At 44.7% G+C, this 26,711-nt stretch overlaps 1 protein-coding gene across 1 annotated transcript in view; it reads right to left on the bottom strand.

The window, feature by feature from the left end:
- Positions 1–26,711, bottom strand: part of TUBGCP3 (tubulin gamma complex component 3) — a 418,028-nt gene that overhangs the window by 196,650 nt on the left and 194,667 nt on the right. The window contains exon 9 of the mRNA XM_086934339.1: positions 17,914–17,982. Coding sequence (XP_086790465.1) covers positions 17,914–17,982 — 69 coding nt within the window. The remainder of the gene's footprint in view (positions 1–17,913; positions 17,983–26,711) is intronic.

The following is a 26,711-nucleotide window of genomic DNA, read 5'->3' as shown; positions in this document are numbered from 1 at the left end:
TTCGACATCCTACTCGACGTAGAAGACTGAAAAATCTCCCTTGTGGTCAAAGAGTGACCACCCTGTGCAAACAGACACCATCTAGCACCTCAACGTTTGCTTTGTTGCAGTTCCCGCCGGAACTCGAGCGACAGAGTTCGACAAGACCCAGCGTGCCTGCTTTAACAGCCCGATCCACAGTCCCTGCAGAGCTGAGACCCGTGGAGGCGACCTGAAGCGTGGGGCCCACCATCTTGGAAAGACCACGAGACGCTGACCGTGCAGCCCACGAGTGATCCTCGAAGCTGTGCATTGGGGTCTGAGAAGCCCCAGCCCTGAGCCTCTCTTGCACCAAAGCTCACCCCTCTACACTCACCGAGTGCTGCGTGGGGCCCTTCTGCATCTTTTGGCTCAACGCGTTGCCCGGTCATTTGCCCGTTGGCTTGTGGCCCCTGTGCCGACGAACCTTGAAACCTAACTTGTGATTCTGGTTGCTCCAGACTTGCACTCGCTCCCCTGAAAAGGAGCGCTCACTCTGACCCTCCTGGTCCGAGTACAACGGCATCTTCGAATCCTGGGTGGGTTGCCCTTGCCAAGGGTTGTTTGCTCCAATCCGGAAGCCGACACCTCCGACAGCGAGAGCCTGCGTGGGACAGCTCGTGATCCACTCCTGGACAACCTCGGTGCCCCAGAGTCCACGTGGCAGCGGAGAGAAGCGACCAGTCAGCGACCTGAAAGCGCCCGACATTGCCTGGTTCCACCCTGGTCACTGCTGAGCGACCCAGACTGTCCCTTCTGCTTTCAGATCATCTTTAACTTCGATCCACCCTTGGATCACACCAGGCACTTCTCGTCTCGACGCCTGCAGCATCTTCAGCTCCAAGCACCAGCAACCTGCGTGGCAAAACCAGACACTACTTCGCACCTGTGCACCCGCTTCCTGTGGGTGAGGTAACGCCGATGTTCCCACACTGGTACACATCTCTAGTGTATGTGTCTAAAGTTTCATCTTGCTAGGTTAAGCGGAAGTCTCCTTAAACTATAACTTGATAACTTTTACGCACCATTGACTTTGCATTGGTGCATGCCTGTGCTTTAAGCGCTGCACCCGAATCCCGCGGGCTTTTCCCAACTTCAGCATTGCTAGTCCCGACTGCTCCCAGCGATTCCCTAGGCCCTAGGCCTAACCACTGTTCAATTGGTATCTCTTATACCACTCTCTTAATATATGGTTTGCGTGGCACCCCGGCCTCATCCATAATTGTGCAACTTTCATATGTTCAACTGTGCTTTTGTTTTAACGTTTGTGCCTCTGCACTCATAAAGAGTGCAGAGGATTATTTTAGAAATAAATACATATATTTTTAAATATAACTTGTGTGGTGTCCTTTCATTTGGTAATACAGGATTGTGATTGGTAAAACAGCTTGCTTAACACAACCTCTAGAGTTAAGCCTTTAAGGCTGCTTAGTCCACGCTACCACTAGGATAGTTTGTTTATAAGGTTGACTTACAACCAGACACCATAAGGGATTGTTTGGACTGATACAAGGTGGTTCCAGAATTGGAAACATCACATATCAGGCCAACTTCTCACCATCACTGGTGAGTCCTTAGAACCGGATCGGCTCCTCGACCTCTTAGTATGGTTCGATGTTATATTGTGCGACGTTGAATGTCTCGAACCCATAGACCTCGCTTTCGACGTTGAGCGCGCAGGAGTCCTTAACAATGAGCGGGTGGACTGAAATACTCCTTGACGTCAATCTTCCTCTCAACGCTGACTCTTCTAGAAATCAGTGGAGTCGAGATCGGGGTAGTAGTCGACGGAGACCACAGTTTCAACATCGAACGACGTTTGGTATATTTCACTCTTGGTCTCTACGTCAAATCCCTCGCCGTCAGAGAGGATCGAGCCTTCGACGTCGAACGCTGCTTGGAAGACGACGGAGGCGATGAGTGCCTAGCCTCAGGTGACGAGGCGCGTCTCGACGTAGACCGCCACCAGTTGACGGAAACGGCGGAGCCTGTCTCGACGTCGAATAGACAGCGACAACGGAGATCTGCTTATCGACATAGTGCCCACACCAACAGAGAGAGACTCCTCTAAGCCGATCGTCGCCGGGTTGACGACAGTGGAGGATCAGACGTACCTTTGATCTTTGTCGACGACTGGTGTTCTCTCGACGGCGAACCCGCTGTCGATGGTCTTCTCGTCGATGTTTTCGCTACCGATGAAGGGATTTGAGGCGCAGAGCCAGACGCCGATAGAGAGCATACTGGAACCTTACGTCTAGATGGAGTGGTGGCTCTCTCCTTCATTGGAGACCTGCCTCTAGAAGGAGATTTTCCTCTTCTCAGCCAGCCCATAGAGGCGATTCCTCTCCCTGTCCTTTAAAGTTCTCTAGGACAGCAGCCGGCAAGGCTGGCAGGTTTTAGGATTATGATCAGAAGGAAGGCATAGAATAAAGACAGGATGGGAGTCTGTTTTAGCCTTCTTTTTGCCACAGGAAGGGCAAGGGTCAAAAAGAGAGGGCATTCCTGACATAAAAATAATGCTCGACTCTCTAAAAAACAGAAGAGAAATACTCCAACACGAAAAAGACGTAGAAGTAAAAGGGTTTTGACACAAAAAAATAAGTATTTTCTGACAGAAATCAGAAAAAAGGTAGAGCTGAGTAACCAGGGTCCTGACAGAAGGAGCCGAAAAGAACAACTGACCTAACTGTCCCCCCTGAGGCATGATAGGAAGCTAGGGATCATGGCTGCCTTAAAGGCATGGTGCCAGTTTATCCTAGTGTTTCTGTGGGTTAGCTTTTCAGCTTTCTACGCTAATGTTTCTACAATTCAGCCTATGTGCTGGCAATGTTTTTTCATTATTCCTAGCAGGATTGCGTTTTCTGCTGTATTTTAAAGCAGTTTTCAAATGCTTTCTTTCTCCCTGCTTTATTGGAATGTGTTTCTGTACAAGAGAATTTCTTGCAACATTGCTCAGCATTACTATGGAAGGCTGCATTGTGTGTGTGCATTGTGTGTGTGTGTGTGTGTACATATATATATATATATATATATATACACACATACATACATACATACATACATATATATCTCCCCAAAAAACCTTCGATTACCTATAGTAGGGGTCAGTCAATGAAGGATATACTTGTAAAAAGTAGCCCTGAAATTATTGAATCCAATAATTGGCTCCAAACACATGGTGGGTTCTTTAATTGTAAGGTCTGTAAAGCCTGTTCACAAGCAGTGAACAAAACAGGCTATATATCACCCTTTGACCTTAAGGAACACAAAATCTCAAAAGTCCTTACATGTAAGACAGAGTACGCTGTCTATGTCTTGTCATGCCCCTGTGATTTGCTCTATGTGGGGAGTACTAAACTCCCCGTGCACAAAAGAATTTTACAGCATATCAGGGCAATCAACAATCAAGATAATACATATCCAGTGGCAAGACATTTTAAGACTAAGCACAACTCAAAGAGTTCGGAATTAAAGTACTTTGTGATTGACTGTGTTCCTCCAAACAAAAGAGGCGGGAATAGAGAAGAAAAACTTCGCCGCCTAGAGACTCGCTATATCTTAGAACTTAATTCAAAACAACCTTCAGGGTTGAATAACACGGAGGACCTTTATACCCGTCTCTAACAACTTTTCCGGGTACTGACAATTTTATAATCCAAATTTTGAATGTGAACTTCTACCTCAGAGACGTGTAAATATACAATGAACTAATTATTTTTAAGTCTTTTAGATATTTATTGATATATTTATACATTTATGAATGCAAATTTTTAGGATTGTTTCTCTTTTGTAGTCATGTAGCCCTTGTAAATATTCTATGTGGGAAGTGTAATTACAATTTTTTAGTCAAAACTAAACCATTTTATGTTTTTTTATATATATGACATGTATTTAAATTGTTTTCCCTTGTACACATGAATTGATTGTAGGAGTATGCATGCATACATATGAGAAATGTGTTTTATCCATCCCGTAGCAATAATAAAAAGCCACTTTAGAATGTTATTCGGCATTCTAATTGTATTTCACATTCAATTTGGTAACTCATGTATTTGCACTGATATTTAAACCAAGCATTTATACTAAAATTTAGATCTACAGCTGCTATCCCCTCCCTTGCCCCTTTGCGAGCACATGGCACTTTACAACAATATTATTACGTGGTTATCTCAATTATCACCGGGGCTCCGGTTGGTAATTAACAGGTTCACCTTTGGTCACTCTATTATAAGAATAGAAATACTTTCTATCAAAACCGCAACATGAATAATTTAATTAAACAAAAAGAATATTTTGTCATCAGTAACTGACGAGAATCAATGCAGTGCGCTGCTTTTAAACACAAAAACATTGTTTTGGGTTTGTAAGAGAGAACTTTTGTTCTATGCACTTGCACTTTAGTACTTTACAGGAATTTGGCAAAGTTTGGATTTGATGTTTAATTATTTGAACATCCTGTACAAATGATTATATCCTAACGATGATGTGGTGTTTTTTTAAAGGGTAAACACTGGTAGTTCTAGTTGACTACAAAACTCTTTTATGTCTATGCTAGTTCAGGCTGGAGACATGTGACCTTGCCTAGGTGATTACTTAAGCCAATTCCTGCCTGTGTACTGTGTCATGTGATCAAGCGCTCTGTGAAGCGCGAAACGCGTCATGGCGATTTTTTGAAACCCAGCACACAATAAAGATTTAACTTTTGCACCGATTTTGGGCCCGTATCTGTTTCTGCAAGTTGGGAAAACTCTGCGCAAGGGATTCAGATATCCTTGGAAAACATACATATATATATATATATATATATATATATATATATATATATATATATATATATATATACACATATATATATAAATACATATACACACACACACACACGGAGGAGAGGGTTAACACAGCGCTCTCCACAGTTCTGCTTCTGCTTTTCCTGCAAACGTGGCTGGGGCGTTGGGGACTCAAGGGACCTCTGACTCTGCAATTTGGGATGCTGCCTGCCACTACATGGCCCCCCCTTGACTTGGTACTACAGCTACTAACCCCGCTTTGGTACTTACCTTGATGTTGCACGCTGAGAACTGTAGTCACGGACTTGACTGCAGCTGTTCCCAATCAGGCGGGGTCAGCTGATCTCCTCACATTAGGAGCACCGCAGAACTTTCATGGAGGGAAACGGCATCATTCTGTTGGGAGCAAGCGCCCAAAGAAGGCTGTTAAGCCGAAATGCATTACGCTGCGCAACTCTCAGAGAAAAGGGTTCCCTGATCAATCCCCGCTGTGTCCTTGAAGTCACTTCATACTTGGTGCTTTTTCTGGATATATATATATATATATATATATATATATATATATATATATATATATATATATATATATATATATATATATATACATACACATGGAAAGGCCTGTGAAGGTGTTGGAGAAGCGCTGTGAAAGTCTGCCAAAATCCACATTGGAGTAAGCTGTAAAATCGGAGTACCGACAAGAGGCATTGTGGGACATGAAGTCCAAATACCGAGTAATGAAGGTGTACAGCGAGTTAAGGTGATCCTGGAAGTAACTATAATCAATCAAAGACATTTATAGAGCGCTTGGAGGGGGGGGGAGGGGGGCGTTACTGCTCGAACAGCCAGGTCTTCAGCTTCTTCCAGAATGAGAGGTGGTCTTGGGTCAGGCGCAGGTCGGGAGGGAGGGAGTTCCAGGTCTTGGCGGCCAGGTAGGAGAAGGACCTTCCTCCTGTTGTCGCTCTTCGGATGCGGGGGACGGCGGCGAGGGCGTGGCTGGCTGATCGGAGGTGGCGTTTGGGAGCGTAGAAGTTGATTCGGTTGTTGAGGTAGCTCGGGCCTTGATCGTGTAGGGCCTTGTGTGCGTGGGTGAGGAGACGGAAGGTGATTCTTTTGTTGACGGGGAGCCAGTGCAGGTCTCTCCGATGTCCGGAGATGTGGCTGTTTCGTGGGATGTCGAGGAGGAGTCTGGCCGAGGCGTTCTGGATTCGTTGGGGTCTCTTCTGGAGCTTGGCGGTGGTACCGGCGTAGAGGGCGTTGCCGTAGTCCAGTCGGCTGGTGACTAGGGCCTGGGTGACGGTCTTCCTGGTCTCGGTGGGGATCCACCAGAAGATCTTCCGTAGCATGCGTAGGATGTTGAAGCACGCCGAGGAGACGGCGTTGACTTGCCTGGTCATGGAGAGGGAGTAGTTCAGGATGAAGCCCAGGTTGCGTGCGTGGTCTGTCGGTTTGGGTGCGGTGCCGAGGGCGGAGGGCCACCAGGAGTCGTCCCAGGCGGAGGGCGAGGAGCCCAGGATGAGGGCCTCCGTCTTGTCTGAGTTCAGTTTCAGGCGGCTGGTCGTCATCCACTCGTGCAGATTGGCTTTGGCGGCGGTGGGGTCGTTGGTCAGGGAGAGGATCAGCTGATTGTCGTCGGCGTAGGAGATAATGTTGAGGTTGTGTTGGTGTGCGATGGCCGAGAGGGGGCTCATGTAGACGTTGAAGAGGGTGGGGCTCAGAGTGGATCCTTGGGGGACGCCGCAGATGACTTCGGTAGCCTCAGACTTGTACGGTGGTAGGCGGACTCTCTGCGTTCTTCCGTCGAGGAAGGAGATGATCCATTCCAGTGCCTTCTCCTGGATTCCGACGTTGCTGAGGCGCTGCACTAGGGTGCGGTGGCAGACCGTGTCGAATGCCGCGGAGAGGTCTAGGAGGATGAGGGCCGCTGTGTCTGCGTTGTCCATCAGGGCTCGGATGTCGTCGGTGGCAGCGATGAGGGCGGTCTCGGTGCTGTGGTTGGCTCGGAAGCCAGACTGTGAGGGGTCGAGGGATCCATTCGTCTCAAGGAAGGCGGCCAGCTGTTTGTTGACGGTCTTCTCGATGACTTTGGCTGGAAACGGGAGGAGCGAGATGGGGCGGTAATTCTTGAGTTCGGTGGGGTCCGCTGTGGGTTTCTTGAGTAGAGCGCTGAGTTCGGCGTGCTTCCAGCTCTCAGGGAAGGTGGCGGTGTCGAAGGAGGTGTTGATAATGTACCGCAGGTGGGGTGCGATGACAGCGTCGGCTTTGTTGAAGACGTGGTGAGGGCAGGGGTCGGTCGGAGATCCGGAGTGGACGGAGTTCATCATGCGGACGGTGTCATCGGTGCTGATCGGAGTCCAGGCGCGGAGGGTGGTGGTGGGCGGCGTTGCTGCGGTCGTGGTGTGCGTCGGTTGAATGCTGAAGCTGCTGTGTATGTCCGCGATCTTGTTGTGGAAGTAGGAGGCGAGGGAGTCGCAGAGGTCTTGCGATGGGGTGATGTCGTTTCCTGCGCTGGGGTTGGAGAGCTCTTTGACGATGTTAAAGAGTTCCTTGCAGTTGTGTGCGTTGTTGTCCAGCCGGTCCTTGAATGCAGTTTTCTTGGCGGCGCGGATCAGTTGGTGGTGCTTCCGGGTGGCGAGCTTGAGGGTGGTCATGTTGTTCGGTGTAGGTTCCCTTCTCCAGACTCTCGAGGGCTCGGCAGTTCTTCTTGGAGCTCTTGAGTTCGTCGGTGAACCATGGTGCTTTCTTGCTGCCGGGTCTGCTGGGCGGGGTCCTCAGAGGGGCGAGTTTATCCGGGCAGTTGCTGATCCACTTCGTGAGGTTGTCGGCGGCCTGGCTGGGGTTCGCTGAGCTGGCAGGAGGGTGCTGGCTCAGGGAGGCGGCGAGCTGGTCGGCTGTGATCTTGTTCCAGCTTCTACGGGCGGCCTGTTGCTGGTGGTGGTGGATCGTCGTTCTTTTGAAGGTGAAGTGGACGCAGCTGTGGTCCGTCCAGTGGAGTCCTGTGGCGTGGCTGAAGGCGATGTCTGTGCTGGATGAGAAGACGGCGTTGAGTGTGTGTCCGGCGAGGTGGGTGGGGGTGGACACCAGCTGCTGGAGTCCAAGGTTGGCGAGGTTGTCGAGCAGGGTGCTGGTGTTGCGGTCGTTATTGTTCTCCAGGTGGAAGTTGAGGTCCCACAGGAGGATGTAGTCAGCGGAGCGGAGGGCATGCGGGCTGACGAAGTCGGCGATGTCCTCGCTGAATTGAGTGCGTGGTCCCGGGGGTCGGTAGATCAGGGTGCCTCTGAGGGTGGTCTTCGGGTCGGTGTGGATCTGGAAATGCAGGTGTTCGGCGGTGGTTAGGGTGTCGTCGGTGCTAGTCGTGATACGGATGGTGTTCCTGTGGATGATGGCGATGCCTCCTTCCATCTGGTTGGCGGTGCGGTCCCTCCGGGTGATCTTGTATCCCTCTGGGATACTCAAGTAATATACAGTTAAAAGAATAATACAAGTACTATCAAACTTAACCCTACACTTTATTTGAAAATGCTTAAAACAGACTGCCTCTTTAAGCAAACTGACATTGGTCCTACTTCAATGTTTAAGCTATGTTTTAAAGAACTAACGAACCCACCCTCAATGCTGTACATATGATTAAGAGGTGTGTTACCTTGAAACGCGTTATGCATTTCTGCCGAAATAAATGGATTTCAAGTACGCTGGTGTGGTCGGTTTCACGCTGCTGAGGTCTGCGCGTGGGTTTGGATGGATAGAGATATATATATATATATATATGTAGTCCAAAGTGCCCTGAAGCAGTAGAAGGTCACACAACAGCGCCTCACCATGCGGTTCCTTAATGCAGCCTGCCTTTCCTGCTCATGTTTAAGCTGCCGCCCCCAGTGGGCGTTTATTCTGTTAAAGTCTTTGGTGTATGCTGGGACACAGAGTCCAAAGTGCGAGCATACAAATGTTCATTTCAAAATAATGGCACATTTAAGTCCTGTAGTAGGTTGAGCATTTTCGGCGGACATTTTCGGAGCACCATCACCGTTAAAGCTGGAGGGGAAGTCCGTTTACCAGCAAGGTGAGGCTGTGGTTTTTGCACTAATCAAGACTGACCAGCACAGTGCCTATATGCTAAGATTGTCCGCCGAAAATGCTCAGAACCTACTACAGGACTTAAATGTGCCATTATTTTGAAATGAACATTTGTATGCTCGCACTTAGGACTCTGTGTCCCAGCATACACCAAAGACTTTAACAGAATAAACGCCCACTGGGGGCAGTGATGTCAAATTAAATAAAGCTGCAAAAAAGAAAAAAGTGCGAGGCTCAGGTGCTTTCATTTCTGGCAGCCCGAGAAGAAGAGGTTGTTCCTCGAAACGCGTTGGCAGCTTAAACATGAGCAGGAAAGGCAGGCTGCATTAAGGAACCGCATGGTGAGGCGCTGTCGTGTGACCTTCTACTGCTTCAGGGCACTTTGGACTATATATATATATATATATATATATATATATATATATATATATATATATATATATATATATATATATATATATATATATTCACTGAAAAAACCATAGGTTTCACACCAGTTATAGTTAGGAATTAGCATTTAAAAAACCTTTGAAATTCACTGAAAAAACCATAGGTTTCACACCAGTTATAGTTCGGAATTAGCATTTAAAAAACATATTAAATTCACTGACAAAACCATAGGTTTCACACCAGTTATAGTTAGCAGGAAATTTTACTGACATAAAACCATTGAAATTCCCACGTTATAGTTAGTTGGACTCACTATAACTTGCGCGCCTGCAATGCACTGCTGATGACATCACATATTACATCACTCATGACATGGTCAGTGACATCACTCATGACATCACTGATGACACCATCCAGTGAATGTGTGTCTTTCTGAAAAATAAATTTGTTTTATATATGTATTTGTAAAGGTCGATGGAAGAATAAATCTTTAAATAAGTATGTAAATGGATGATTTTTTTAAAAAAAATTGGTTGGTTAACTGGCTTATTAAGTGTATCTTAGTGAATACATATATTAGCGAGTATTGTTTAAATATTTAAATGTTTGTATCAGTGTTTCTCTTTGTGTATAAGTGGCTGCAGGTGTTGGTGACTGACTCACTGTTTGTATGTGTTTTGAAGACAGCATATGTGCAGGACTGTATGGGTGGATGAGTGTGTATATGTGTGTGTTAGTGAGTGAATGACTGTCTCACTAGTGTCTTCATTAGTAACAACATATGTTTTAATCTAGTATATGTGAGACAATACATCATCAGCTCAGTCCACAGCCCAAGACATACTGCGATTTACAGTGAACTGGATGTCGTCCAACTTACTGGAAATCAATCCAGACAAAACAGAGGTTCTTGTAGTTTCAACCTTGACCTCTCCCTGGAACGATCTGTTTTGGCCACAAGAACTCGGACCCACTCCAAGACCCTGTCCTAGTGTTAAGAGCCTCGGCATGAAGATCGATCAGGAACTCTCGATGGCTAACCAAGTGTCTGCTGTAGTTGGTTCTTGTACTAACCTAATCAGGAAATTGCGGAAGCTTGTTCCCTTACTCTCATGGAATATGCTACGAACCATTGTCTCGGCTACAATAGCGTCGAGAATTGATTATGGCAATGCGCTATATCTTGGCCTCCCAAAAAACCTATCCAATCGTCTTCAGGTTACTCTGAATGACGCAGCACGCCTGATATTTGGTGTGCCAAGGCGGACTCATGCCTCCCCCTTGCTCTACAGGCTTCATTGGTTGCCTGTGGTGCAAAGAGTTGAGTTTAAGAGCTTGTGCATCTGTCACAAAGCAATCCATGGACAGGCGCCAGCCTATATAAAAGAGAGACTTGAATTATACAAACCCAAGCGCGCCCTACGATCCTCCGGTTCCTTTCTGCTGTCCTGCCCACGCTTTAAGCTGGCAACCAAAGGAGGCAGAGCTTTTTCAGTTCAGGCTCCGATAATCTGGAATAAGCTACCGGAGGTGCTTCGTAGAGAGCCCAACCTTCTCCACTTCAGGAAGTCTTTGAAGACTCTACTCTTCAAAGATGCATTTACTTCCTAGTTTCTGGTATTCTAGAATCTCTCTATACTCATCGTGCTTCTTGTTGCTGCACTTGGTTAGTAGCGCTTTGAGACCTGTCGGTGAGCAGGCGCGATATAAAACCCAGTACAAATACAAATACAAATATTGATGTATATAAGTGAGTATAGTATATATAGTGAGAGATTGTAGGAGTTCCTGTTTAAATAAGTATGTGTTTCTATAAGTGATTGTTTAAGAGAGTAAGTATGTGTAAGTTTCCTTAGAAGTAAGGTGGTAGTGTGTGTATAAATGTATATGCAAATAAATGGATGTTCAATAGTTTATTTGCATGTGTGAGTATGTGTGTGAGTAACTTTTGGATGACTGCTGATGTGTAACAGGATGTATAGGTGTATCACTACATATAATGAGTGAGTATATATATGAGTAACTATATAGAACTGTTGGTGAATGAGTGGATGTGTATATAGATGGTGGAATTACTGAATTGGTTGTCGTTACTGGTTTGGGTACCTCCATTTTTTTGAAAATGTTTGTTTCTATTTATGAATATGTGTTTCAAGCGTTACATTACACTGAAATTAGGTCTGTCACTGTCACAAGGATGGTGTCATCAGTGATGTCATGAGTGATGTCACTGACCATGTCATGAGTGATGTAATATGTGATGTCATCAGCAGTGCATTGCAGGCGCGCAAGTTATAGTGAGTCCAACTAACTATAACGTGGGAATTTCAAAGGTTTTATGTCAGTAAAATTTCCTGCTAACTATAACTGGTGTGAAACCTATGGTTTTGTCAGTGAATTTAATATGTTTTTTAAATGCTAATTCCGAACTATAACTGGTGTGAAACCTATGGTTTTTTCAGTGAATTTCAAAGGTTTTTTAAATGCTAATTCCTAACTATAACTGGTGTGAAACCTATGGTTTTTTCAGTGAATTTCAAAGGTTTTTTTAATGCTAATTCCTAACTATATAAGACCTGAAAGCCCACCAGGAATCTCCAGTATGCGCCAGGGGACTGCATTGCAGAGAGGTGTAATGAAGCCACAACCCTTTTTACACCTCTCTGCAACGCAACCCCCGTGCATGTTTAAAGAGGGGGAACTAATTCCCCTTGCATACTGGGGGCCCCTGGGGGCCAATTAGCCCACCTGGAACCTCCAGTATGCGACAGGGGCTGCATTGCAGAGGTGTAATGAGACTATGCCCCTTGTTACACCTCTCTGCAACGCAGCCCACTGCCGCGTTTGCAGAGGGGGGACTAATTCCCCTTGCATACTGGGGGTCCCTGGGGTCAACTAGTCCACCAGGAGCCTCCAGTATACGCGAGGGAGCTGCATTGCAGAGAAGTGTAATGAGGCCACACCCTTGTTACACCTCTCTGCAATGCAGGCCACTGGCGCGTTTGCAGAGGGGGGACTAATTCCCCTTGCATACTGGGGGTCCCTGGATCATATCTGCCCAAACACCGATATTCCGAACGATTGTAAATGACTTTTCTTGAGAAACATTTGGATTTGGATTATCATGTCCTATACTTTGGAATTTTTGAAAGACTGACTTTGAGGATGCTATAAATTACTCAAGTCTGCCCGAATTGTGTGGGTAAAATTGATACCTAGTCACTTTGAATAAGAATATACTTATGTCTCGTCTAACATTTGGAAGAAATATCTAGTTATATGGCAACTGGATACCGACATAACTTGAAGGAAATAAGAACGCCCTGAAGAAGTTCTGTTGTACAGAACGAAACCTTTCGGCTGGCTGTGGTACATAAACTTAAGGAAAATAAAAGCATTTGAATATACACCAAGATTCAGCGCTTAAATAAGGACTCAAAGTGATATGATTTGATTGGACTCATTGTGAAAGTGGTGCTGTGCCAAACTTTGGAATATTCTCCACTACTCTCTACTACTTACTCTCTCCGACTCCACTACTCTCAAATACTCACTGTCTACTACTCATTCTCTACTACTCTACTACTCTCTCTCTACTACTCACTCCCTACTACTCGCTACTCGCTACTCCCTACTACTCACTATCTACTACTCTCTACTACTCACTCTCTCCCTACTACTCTCTCCCTACTACTCACTCTTTACTACTCACTCTTTACTACTCACTCTTTACTACTCACTCTTTACTACTCACTCTTTACTACTCACTCTTTACTACTCTCTACTACTCACTCTCTACTACTCACTCTCTACTACTCACTCTCTACTACTCACTCTCTACTACTCACTCTCTACTACTCACTCTCTACTACTCACTCTCTACTACTCACTCTCTACTACTCACTCTCTACTACTCACTCTCTACTACTCTCTACTACTCACTCTACTATTCACTCTACTACTCTCTACTACTCACTCTCTGCTACTCTCTCTACTGCTCTCTACTACTCTACTACTCACTCTCTACTCTCTATTACTTACTCTCTACCTCTCTACCTCTCTCTTCTTCTCTCTCTACTAATCTCTACCTCTCTACCGCTACCTCTCTACCTCTCTCTACACGCACACATATACACATATATGCATATATATATGCATATGCATTTATATATGTATGTGTATGTATAAAAAAAACAACAAAACATTTTTTTTTAAACAGCTACTTATAAAACTGTCATTCTTTTTCCCCGTGGTACACTCCCCGGTACGCGCACCGGTGCGCGTACCGGGCGCTCCCCCCGCGAAAATCAAATTTTTTTTTTTTTTTTTGTTGCCCCGCGGGGCCCTTTTATGGCCCCCACATCAAACCTAGGGAGTCAAGGGGGGGTCTACTCTGCCCCCTTATGGTCATTTCCCTCTTTGTTTTGGCCACCTCTTGTGTCTCGATTTTACCGAGACACAAGATGGCGGCCGCTCCGGACTGTTTAGAATGTTTACAGACACCCGAGAGCCAATCAGCTTTCCTCACGCAAGTCGCGTGGCGTGCACGGTACGCGCACCGGTGCGCGTACCGGTGCGCTGCTATAGATATATATATTTTTTTGAACCTAAATTACTCAAAATCCAGTGGAGCACATATCTTGAGACATAGCAAAGGCACATCGGGCTACCAGTCCCTACAATTTTGCCAAGTTTGGTGGAAATCCATTCAGCCGTTCGGGCTAAAAGTGAAATCGACCGCCCCATGGAAATTAACATGGGGAAAACGCGTTTTGGGACCCCCCTTTTATCTTGGCCCCCGCTTGACGAATCCCCCCCAAACTTTCAGGGAAGGACCGGGGCGCCGCGAGGCCATTTTCAGGAAATTTTCAGGCAGATTCGTCAACCGGTGCCAAAGTTATTCCAAATAGAATTTTGAGATTTAACATTGAAAAAAATCCTAACTATAACTACCTACTGGCGACAGCCAGTAGGATATATATATATATATATATATATATATATATATATATATATATATATATATATATATATATATACATACACATTTGTCTAAAACGTACAGATTTTTTAAGGTGGTTGAGGCCATTGCTTTATTGGGTGAGGTTATGGTCTACTCCGGAACTTGCTGATTATAGAGCAGGATTATTGGAAATTAGGGAACTGGATTCTTATAATTCAATTAAGTGGCTGAGACATGTATCCCACTGGTTTATAAAAATAGGCCTATCACACTTCTGGGAAACACCAGCATTGTCAATCACCTCGCCAAACAGTTGTAAGACCCAAGTAAAATCTGCCTACTGGAATTATGTGAACCTTAATGTATATGAACGTGCTACTGGTACTTTAACGCATACATTTTTGCAATTTAAGGACCACCCCTCGTTCGAACATTTTATGGACGAAATTGAGCCACCCCTGGCTAAATCTGTCTACCTCCAATTTAGATATGGGGTTTTACAGTTAAACGCAAATACCTGCCGGTGGGGAGGGGCTAACAAAGACCCGAATTGTAAATTATGTGACCTAAAACTAAAAGAAGATGAGGCTCACATCCTCTTTTTTTGCCCGTCATATGTATTATTGCGCAAGAAATGGATCATACCCCTCTGTAAAAACTTGGGCATCCGATCATTCAAAGAGGCAGAGCGAATACTTAGATCTTCAAACAATAAACTAATAATATTCGGTTTGAGCAGGTATTTCCATGGTGTTTGCATAACTAGAAAGAAACTTGGAATGTTAATGTAGGATTAAACTGTTTTTATTTGCTGGCTTTTTTAACTATTTATAATTGTATCTAATTGTTCTTAAATTTTGGTCTTGTAAGATACCCGGTTTTGTGTAACTTCCGCTAACATATGAGTAATGATTCACCTTATAATTTCTTGTAAAGATGGTCCTGGACCTGCACCTTATGCACTCTGTACCTATTGCACTTTGCACTTTACGAACGATTGCTATATTTTATTAATTATAACAATTTTAATGATGATATGTCATGTGTATTATATGTGTGTGTTGGCTTTATGACAAAGTGTCGAATAAAAGCTTTTACAAACAAACATATATATATATATATATATATATATATATATATATATATATATATATATACACACACACACACATTCATGCAGGTATGAATTTATAACACATATACATATATATACATATACATATATATATATATATACATATATATATATATATATATATATATATATGCATTCATGCAGGTATGAATTTATAACAAACAAAGAATGTAAAGCAAAAAATATATACACATACATATAGATATCTTCGTTAAGTATATCGTTTATGTTCATGACCATGTGACACATGAGGTCACTGTTTGGGGCGTGTATTTGCACAAACACTTATTTAAAGCAATGAAAATGGATTGACAGCGTGATCAAGGGCTCGTGTAGCCAGAAACGCGTAGCTGTTTCCCTGTGCTAAATAAATCTTTTGCACCTGATACTGTGGTCCGTCTTCTCTCTCGCTGGTGTTGCTTGCCGGAGGTGTTGTGGAGCTAATATATATATATATATATATATATATATATATATATATATATATATATATATATATATATATATATATATATTCTGTCCGATCTCCTGCACAAGCCGTGCGATGCGAAGGAATCACAAGCCACTCCAGCCGGGTAGGGTTCAAGGTATTTTTAATGGGCAAAAAACAGACGCGTTTCGAGCGCACAGGCTCTTGGTCACCATATATATATATACACGCAATTGTGGCTATTCCCCAAGCCTCTTGTTCAGCGGGCACACGGCAGGGGTAGCCACCCTCGTATATGAGGAAGGAGTGTTTTTACTCCGAAACGCGTAGGTCCTTGTGCTCGCAATAAACTGCACTTTGAATCGTGGCCACGGCTCCTGTGTGGTTTCTTCCCGGGACTGGAGGAGGGAGCCTGCTGGTCAAAACTGATATATATATATATATATATCCAAGACAACAGACAACTCTTAGCGAAGAAAAGAGATGAGGCCCAAATAAGGAAACAAGGGGGGTCTTTATTCACAGCATAGGCAATGGAAAACTGCAGTTATTCAGGCGTATGCATTTTGGTTCGTTGAGGAAAGAGCGATATTTCCGGATATAAATATCCCGCCCCCTCATTACTGATAAGCCGCTCCGCCCCCAGGTGAATGAGTCCAACACCTGCGATATGTGTGGCGCACTTGGTGTCCTGGCGCCTACATGTCCCAAGATGCAGCATTCTAACAGCATTCTGGAAATGGGGCTGAACAAGCGTGCTGGGTAAGTGACTCCAGTTGAGCTCTGTGAAGCAAGTCCCCCAAATCCTCAAACCCACACCAACCTTCAAAAGCACAGGGGTCCATCTCTGCGGGGGCTCAGCAGGAGTGTGCCTCGCCCGACGTGCAGCTGAAAGCTGCAACACCGCTGCAATCTTTCCCGGTGTGAGGAGGTGGGCCCAGGTCATCCAGTCACCTGGAAAAAGTAGCGAATCCACCGGAGTGGGAGACCAATAGTACCGCGGCCAGCTTGTGGAGTGGTGGCCTCATGCAACTGATACTGGTCACTCGCGCTGACAAGTCCAAGACAACTCTTCCCGAAGAAAAGAGATGAGGCCCAAATGAGGAAACAAGGAGGTCCTTACTCACAGATATTCAGGCGAATGCATTTCGGCTCCTGCCTCTTCAGCGCCTGTAGTGCAAATGATGAAAGAGCGATATTTCCGGATATAAATATCCCGCCCCCTCTCATTACTGATAAGCCGCTCCGCCCCCAGGTGAATGAGTCCAACACCTGCGATATGCATGGCGCACCTGGTGTCCTGGCGCCTACATGTTCCACGATGCAGCATTCTAACAGTATATATGGATATACATATATATGGATATACATATAGAGCTACATATATGGTTTTCACATATATGGGATGTGTTTCCGGGGTCCCGCACATAGGAATATTCATGTGCTTATGACTTTGATGAGGATCCCCTGGAAGAGAATCACAAATTACACCCCAAAACGCTATCCATTCCCGAGCCCTAAAAACCTCTTTTTTCACCCCTGATCACCACCCATCCTAGAACCAAAAAACTCAGTACCCCTAAACTTTATTGTAATTTTGATTTGTTCCTTAACATTCTTTCCTTTAAAAGGTTCTTTAATTTTTCATTAAATTACTTATATTTATCTTTCCTTAAAATTGGTTTTCCATTCTTTGGTTTCCTCCAAAGGGCTTTCTCAATTTTTGTGTTTTCCTTAATTCACATACATTAGTCCACAAACTCTTGCTCAAATTCCATGGCCAAACAGCTTATAGCCTGGAGTCAAAGTGCCATTCTAAATTAGAAATGCAGAGCAGGCTACCACAAGAAAGACTTTAAAAGCCTTTACGTTCAGGAAAATTGAAGTTATGGCATTACGCTTCAAAACAAAATACAGCTTTAAGCTCTTATGTATATAGGTCAGGTGCGTGTACATCGATGTGAAACGTGTCATTAAATATACATGGCAGTAGTCGTGATAATCAAAAAAACTCAGATAAGTCAGTGTGCGTACATTTCAAATGATTGAAGGTGGAGAGAATGCTCAATTTCAAAAGTACATTAGAAATCTTCATGGTAAGAAAGCACATACTGACCTGTGAGTGTAAAACAGAGAGAAGTCTGTAATATTCTGTCAGCTCTTGATGTAAGGCAGCACAAAAACTCTGCAAAAAAGTCATATTAAAACCTCAATCTTGAGAACAGCCACTTGACCAACAACTATAAGACACATGCAAAGTTAAGAACACTGCCACTTTATTTTTTCAACAAAAATAAACGTGTATTTATTTAAAATACAAATATGGAGAGTCCACAATCTAGATTTAAAAAGTAACAAAAGAAGTCATTGTAGAACCATACTGTATTTATAATCCATCAAAGGCACAACTTGACTTATTACAAGTGCAGCAAACCACAACCGTCCTTTCTACTACACAGCTTTTCAAAATATCTACGTCTTTGTGAACTTGTGTGAAGGTAGTGTACCTACTGGATTATACCAATATGTTTTCTGTGACACCAACATATATGCTATGCTGTGACAGTATGTACTATATGCCTACTAACTAAAAACAAGTTTAGAAAAAGGTAGTTTACCTCCTGTCACATTACCTTTCCACTCAGATAATGAGAACAATGTTCATAACTCTGAGGTCTATAAGCAAATGAACCTGTTTAGGAACACGTATGGCCCAAACGCTGCAGAGGTGTTAAATGCAAATTTTGAATATGGACGATTAACCTATGGCACCACCCTGGAGGAGGCAAAGGTGTGTGCTTTAGGTTTGCTATTCTGGCGACATGTCGTGTGGCACAGGGGTTTGCTGTTAAGAGCTCTGCCAGCAACAAATTAGAATTCAGGCAACTAAAGCTACTGATTGTTGGGGGTGACTGTCCCAGTTGCAAGAAGGCACATTCCTCAGTTTTGTCCTGCAATTAGGCCTCCTCCCCCACCAACCCAGAGGCCTGATGGGAGGACTATTGTCTGGCTGTTTAGCTCCCTGTCAGTCTTAACATTCTCTGGAGATAAGCAACCCTCACACCTTCAGCCCTTTATGAGCGGTTAAGAGATGCTTCTAGGTGGCTGAGGGGGAGGGGCTGCAGGGGGCATCTATTGAGATGCAGACAGCCTTAAATGGGTCACGTCTATGCAAATTAGAGGGGCCTCGCACATTCCCCTTCTGCCCAGGGCCCCAAAAATCCTAGAACCGGTCCTGAGCGGGACCTGTGCTTGCTGCTCAGCACCGACCCGAGAGGTGAATGCAATGAGTGTGTGTGTGTGTCCACCACACCTCGGAACGTTAAGTTAACAGAAAAAAAATAAATAACTGTCGCAGTAACACCGTAGTCAATGCATTGTTGTGCATGTGTATCTGCAAGTCATCACACTTTGGCAGGCTATACAGTAAAAGATGCAACAAAATCCTGATGCAGCATCATGACGCATATACACAGACACCACGATGTAGGAGCTGAACATTTTTTTTCCAATTGGTTTTGCTCAATGCTATTCAACACCAGCAACAACCTTTTTTTTTACTTTTTGCTGATGCTGCTCAGCATCGGAAGCAAACACTGGCCCACTGCCAAAACGTTAGCTAGCACCTTCCAAAGGCAGAGACTGATAGTTTGCCAATGCAAATGCAATCTTTTGGGGGTGGAGACTACAGGTGTTTCACTTTTGTCAATAAGTTTGGAAGAATGTTTTATTGGTTATTCAATGGCACAACCATCTTGTTGTCCAATACATCAGCTACACAAGCTGAGATCACATGCTTCCATTTACTCAGACTAGGTTATATTCTATGCCTGTTGGGGGAGCACAGATCCATAATCTATATGTAAAGAGGAAACATATGCCATGTTAGAACGCTAGAGCTTTCACGGTCACTCAGTAGCAAGCCTGATTTAAAGCTTGTAAGCAATGTATTGCACAGTCCGCAACAAAATAAAATAAAAATACCAAATTGCCCGGTTTGTCTTGTGCGTGCAGTCTCCTCGCTCGGGGCTTATGTGGTAGAATGTTATACGGTACAGCCATTCAGCGGTTGTGGAAGAACCAGAAACGGAGCGTGGGCGCCATTAGACCTTGCAGAGAATTCCAGGCCTTCATGCCTAGGTTACATGGAAATTGTAGTGAGCAAAAGAGGCATCCATAAAAGTTGTGTCCCCAGAGAAAAAATGTAAAGCAAAGTCAGAGACCCCTTCGCGGACGGACCACAAGTTAAGAGACACTGTCCTAGAGGCTGTATTAGCCATTTTTAATACCTACGGTTTAGATATGCTTTACTAAGGGATATGTTTTGACCTTGAGGCTAGAGCTGCGAACCCTGGAACCGGGAAATCAGATTTGTGTCCCGACATCGGCTCCACATCCTGTGATTCTAGGCAAATCACTTAACTTCCTAGTGCCTTATAAAAAGAAACCAATGTGCAACCTATTCTGGGGCCCATTTAAAGTACTCTAATGCTCTTGCAATAAGCTTGCATTATATAAAACCGCACAAAAAGTGCTGGCAAATGTACCCTTAAACATCGAAAGGATCTCTTGGCCTCTTTGTATCAACTGGTTTCACTTTTTTCATTTCTCTTGTCAAATCACTGTAAGAAAATAGGCCCTTTTTACAGATGCCCCCCACTTTTTGCCTCCATTTGGACTACTTGATCCTGGTTTTCAACTGACAGTGCACTGAAGCCTTCTAGCCAAGTGCCAGTGCTCTTTCCCTAAAACGGATAGGTGTTAATTGGTAACCCCAACTGAAAAATAATTTTCACCCCCTTCTAAGTCACTAGTATATGGTGCCAGTGGTACTCAGGGTATTGGAGCTAAAGGGGTCACCAGGGTCTGAAGCACAGTTTGTGCCACCCTGAGTGACCCAAGTAAACTACTACGACAAGCCTGCCATTGCAGAAGCAGTGTAAACTGCTTGAACTCAACTTTGCCCTCACCATGTGTGGTGAAAGTCAATTAATAGTTTTTTTAAATTCCAGTCACCGTAAGCCTAGGAGGCAGGGTTCATTATATGAAAAGTGTGGACATGTACGTGCAAGCTTATATGTCCTTATAGTGGCCTTTACCATTAAAGGACACCATATGTAATAGACGGTCCATGGGATAACATAGGCTGGCACCCAGGCAAACTTGAGGTTGGCAGCTCCATTATGGTACTGCCTAAATATGTTGCGTTTGGTATCAAACAACGTACTTCATCACCCCCGACATGAATCTCATGTTGAAGACAATGTGGCATGCACACAGGTGGCTTTCTTAGAGGTGGCCCACATGGTTGCCCCAGACTTTCCTGTGCTCTAGCTGCCAGCCTGCGCTGCTGCTGCCAAGGCAGGAATCTGACCCCCTGCCAGTAGTTGTGTACTCTCCCAGGAGTGAGAAACAATGGCCTGGAGGTCATACCTCCCTCCCTGACACGGTTGGCTAGGGAAGTGGCACATCAAGGCGGTGAGCTTCAAAGGATGCACAGCGTATGATATGCAACCAGGCCGCCTCCAAAAGGAGGAAACACTCCTGTTGCCCTTGCCCCCAGGCACATTTTCACCCAGGTAGGTGGGAAAATTAGGTGTTCAGGAAGTGTACAAAAAAGGAGACTGCATCATTTTCTAGTCGTGCATTGTTTTGTTTGCATCCTTTAACCATGCAGCACAGCATCAGGGACGCTGTGAAGCATGGCTAAAAAACACTGACAAAGTCAAGAGGTCCCAAAGATGAGACCTATTGGCTTTGCCAATGCTTGTTTACTTGGGAGTTACTGGAAGCAGCCCTTATGACACACACTGGTCTTAAACAGGCCCGCGCAGGCTGTTCAGGGCACTGGGTGTTTTTCCAGTAGACTTGGAAGGTGAGGACTGGTTTTACTGCTGGAGGTGTCCAGTTTTGTTTATGGGGGCTGGGCTTTGGTGCTTCAAAATCTTACAATGCATAACAAATGGTTTTAAAGCATGCCCAGTAAGACCAGACTCACTTCAAATCCATTTGTTTTTGTATTTGCATGGTTTGTGTCTCCTGCATGGTTGTCGCAAGCAGCACTGACCTTCAGGGCTTTTAGGGGAAGGGGGTGAAGGGCTCTGCTGTTGCATGGCTCAGAGTTGGGTACAGATCAGGGGCGGATTGGCACTGCGGGCACTCTGGCATGGGCCGAAGGGCCGGTGCCTCAGTGCACTCTGTGCCCGGTTTTTCCCCCCTTTACCAGTCCACAGAGAGCACTGACGGGGAGATGGAAGCAGCTTCGCGGTGGGGCCGGCCGTTCAGCGATGATCAGCTGTGACCTCTCCTTGACCCCCTGGCCTGCCAAGCAATCATGCTGATGGTGGACTGGAGAAGGGTGATTGTGTGCCAGAATCGGCCTCCCTGGGGGCCAGGTGTTGCTCAGGCCTATGAGCCATTTTCACCTCGGCCCCCCTGGGGCCCACGCAGCACAGAAACAGTGCTTGCATTAGTCCTCGCCCACAGCCCTTCTCATTTAGGGCATAGTGGGCGAGGAAGAATGGGTCTCACTATGGGGGCCAGGTGATGTGGGGAACTCGCACCATCTTTACCATAGCCTCCCCCACACCCCATGGATGGCCCAGAAGCTGTGTAATTTACAAATAGCTGGGGCCTCGCTGTTTTTCAGGTGCTCCTGCACTGGAGGGCTGGGGAATATTTTTTTAAGAGAAAGGGGGCTCGCTGTTTTCAGATGCTCCTGCGCTGAAGAGCTGGGAATAATTTGGTAATAGAAAGGGGCCTGGCTGTTTTTCAGGTGCTCAGCTTGTAGGACACTGTCACCTTGGGCTTGTGTCCTTCCCAAGAACAATATCCTCCCACTTGCATTCCTTATGTGTTTCATGAAAGGGCACGCCCGCGAGTGTGGGCCACACCCGCAGATGTGGGTCACGCCCCACGAATGGGGGCCACGCCCCGCAAATGTGGGCCACTTTTTTCGTCAGTGCCCGGGCCAAATTGTGATCCCAATCCGACCCTGGTACAGATGATAGACTTCAACATTCAAAAGTGTATTCCTTTACAATGCAACCATTGCGATGACTCAGTTTAGTATATTAAACCATATTGTTGAATTGAGTAGCAATTGTTAGAAGTGATAGATATGAATCATGAACTTAGAAACAATCATGCACCCACCACCACTGCCCTGATGATGAATTTAGTTAACCAAGCGGAAAGTCAGTTGTCTTTCGCCCCCTATACGTGGCCCATGATGTTACACAACCCGAACTGATGTATGTTAATGCGCCCTCAAGTGATGAAGAAAAAGAAGGCACTGTAAAAAAATGTAATTGCCTAGGATCACACAATGTGGTGAAGTGGAAGACTTGATTGATGCAATTCATCACTATGCGGTTATCTCTTTTACTCTCCAATTATAGCTTAATGTTTTGTGTTTAATTCTCGAAGGCAGTGTTTCTCAAACTGTGGTCCGCGGGCCCCCAGGGGTCCCTGACACATTCCCAGGGGGTCCGCAGGCAGCAGTTTTAAAAGCACTTGAAAGTATCTTGTATAATTAACAGTTTTCAAACATCAATAAAAGTGTCAAGATAACACCAGTGATTAATGGAGAGATGAGTTTTTGTCCAGTGGCAGCTTTGCATTATCTAATGTAGCACCGAGGGTTAACATGCCTACTGCAAATAACATGTATAATGCATTTTAAAAAACAGATTATTTTGGTACTGTGCAGTTCATAAGTGACAATCGTAATCTAGCATAGTGACCTATAAACGGTCATCAAACTGCAATGTACAATTTAGTGACATGTTTTTCCCAGTCTTTGATTATCCGGATACTGCTAAAAAGGTTATTTGGGTGGAAATACATTTTTATTGTTAAAGTCAATGCTAGCCACTATGGGCCCGATGTAGGTAGCCCTTTACCGATCGGAATCGGCCGAAAATACCGATTTTCGGCCGTTTCCGATCGGTAAAGGGCTATTGAGATGTAGGGGCACATTTTCGGTAATTTTACCGAATCGGTATCATTACCGAATCGGTAAATTTACTGATTCGGTAATATTTACCGATTCGGTAAAATTACCGAAAATGCAATGTAGGTAGGCAATGTACCTCCTGCACATGGCTTACAGAATCGGTATTTTACCATGGAAAACAAATCCATGGTAAAATACCAATTCCGGTGTGCATGCACATGTGTGCATGCACACCTATGCCATGTGACAGGCAGACCTGCCCTTAGGGCAGGTATGCCTGCCACATGGCACCCACGCCTGTTTAGGGGGTGCCAGGGGGTGTCAAAGTGACACCCCCGGCACCCTTGTGGAATTCAGTATTTACCGATTCGGTAAATACCGAATCGGTAAAGCCTATTGATTCCTATGGGCTTTGAAGCCCATAGGAATCAATAGGCTTTACCGATTCGGTATTTACCGAATCGGTAAATACCGAATTTTACCGATTCGGTAAAAGGGAACATCTGGATTCCCTACATACCAACCCCTCACATTTACCGAATCTTAATTACCGAATCGGTAAAATTCGGTAATTTTCGGTAATTAAGATTCGGTAAATGTTACTTACCTACATCTGGCCCTATGTTATGTTCTGAATCCAGAGTTTGTGCTTTTCCAGACCAAGCACTATTTAAAAATGCCTACCAGTATGAATGACGTGAATTCTACACCTTGTAGTACCCTTTGCTTTGTGACATTTTCTATACACTGATTTAGATGTAGGATTCACTGTCTCTATATGTGTGTGATGTCAAGTCATAAGCTTTATTCAATTTGAAAATACAAATCATACAAGCATAAACTTATAAAACAATTCATTACATTCAAAGTTATTCTAAAAAACAAAGTGACTCAAGTGAACTCCGGAATAATTCATAAGAGGGGGGGGGACATATACTGGCAGGCACTGGCATCAATACAAAATTGGGAATATGATAAAAAAGCTAAAGTAGTATGGGGATCATACATGTACAGACAGAGTAAGGGGATCATACATGTACAGTGTGTGTGATGTAAAGTGCTCTCTCTCTCATACAACTGTATGAGAGATGCTCTAAAAATGTTATACATGTGACAGAGGGGCTATGGAGAGATGAGAGGTACTGTTGGAGGGTGATAGTGGGGGAATCATCGAAGAACCCCCAAAAAGATTGTTGTATCCTGTTGCATAATAAGGACTTAATGTACTATTCTTTAAAAGCTAATACTATTCAATATGTAATGATAACTGTTGTAGACTGCACCATTATTTCCTAAATGTTTTAGGGGGGAGCATCCCAAAGCCCCCTTTGTAGTGGTCAGGCTCACTCACTACACTTGGGGTGCACCCTATGGGGACTGGTCTGAAAACATTTGCCAGGGCTGCTTTGAGTTTCCAGTCTGGCCCTGGCAGGAGCAGAAGCCATGTACGCCGAAATAAAACTAACCATTTAAAAGTTAGTCACGGAGATGCAGCACCAACCTTCCCATCTATTTTCTTCATTTTTTCCAAATTCTTTCAATATAAAATGCAACAGAAGTGGCAGAGAGAGTCGTTAACCTCCTTGGCTTAACGGCACGCTCCGCCACTTCAGAAACACAGGGCTGCACCTATAGTTACAAGAATATGATACAGCCCTGTGTTTCCCCTACGCCCACTCTAAACTTAAATTTGTGAAGCCAACACAGGCACCCTTGCACCATAGTGCAAGGGTGTCTCCGTGCAGGGGAAGATTGTTTTTCCCTGGTCTTAATTTTGGCACTGCCTCCCATTTATGCTACCCTTGTTAATAGGGGGAGTGTCAAAATCAATGAGTGTTGTGGTGGAACATCCACCGCAACACCCACTACCCACCGCTTTCGCATAAAGCATTGGGTGAAAGGAGGTGTTATTTACAAGCCAACGTTAAGCCATGTTAAGTGGCTTAACGCTGCCTTGTAAATAAAGCAAAGCCCCTGTCGCCATGGGAACGTCGCAAAAAGTTACGTTCTCATGGTTATAGGGGCTTGCAAATATGCCCCTAAAATACTTACTAATCAGAGTATTTGTTTTGAGTGCACACTGTTTTTTTTTAATTACTGTTTTAATGTTTGAATTTTAAATCCTACAACTTGCGTGGGGGTCCCCGGCTTCCAGTGGTGACTCAATGGGGGTCCTCAGGAGTCAAAAGTTTGGGAACCACTGCTCTAAGGCACAAACTCAGTGGACTGGGTTAAATGCAAGCGGGCTCTGCATGTTTCACAAGGATTGGTGTTTGGGGAGTGGGAGGTTTTAATACACAAGCTAAAATAAAAACCAGCGCACCCACCTTTGGCCAGTGCGTCGAGGCAGTTTGCTCCATGCAGCTAAAGTCTTTATTCCTGGTTATCCATTTTCTAATTCATTCATCCACCCACTCATGACCTACGCATTCAATGAATGAACAAGGCTCTAAAATGAAAAATGTGTGGTAAAGACACACTATGTGCGTGTTTAGGACTCGCCTAGGCAGCGCTTGTGCGGTCTCTTCGAGAAATGCTGTGTTCAGGATATGGGTTTTAAGCTCTACCCATTGCACGCCCATGTTTTCAACTGGCTCTTGTGACTGTCTTTTGTGAATGCTTTTTTACCTTTTTAGCTAGTTTGCTTGGTAGTCTTTTTCCACTCTTGTAACCTCTCATAAGGTCTGACCCTTTTGCATGTGCTCTTATTCTGTGCGTTTCATTCATAATTGCAGAGCACTACTTTCTTAATAAGCTGGTGTTGCAGGCAAGAAGCTACCACTTCTCGACCGCACTTCCCCGACCCTAATGGTATTTATAATGTATTTTATTTGTTTTGGTGCAGCGCGGCATGCCGCGCTTTACCTTGAATAATGGTGGCCGCGCCTTTCTTTTGTGCGGCACGGCTGGCCCAAATCCTTTTTTTTTTAAAATAAGGAACTGAAAAAATACTTTTA

Source organism: Lissotriton vulgaris, chromosome 8 (assembly GCF_964263255.1).
Source record: "Lissotriton vulgaris chromosome 8, aLisVul1.2, whole genome shotgun sequence".
Taxonomy (NCBI): Eukaryota; Metazoa; Chordata; class Amphibia; order Caudata; family Salamandridae; genus Lissotriton; species Lissotriton vulgaris.
This window is presented reverse-complemented; position numbering and strand designations above follow the sequence as displayed.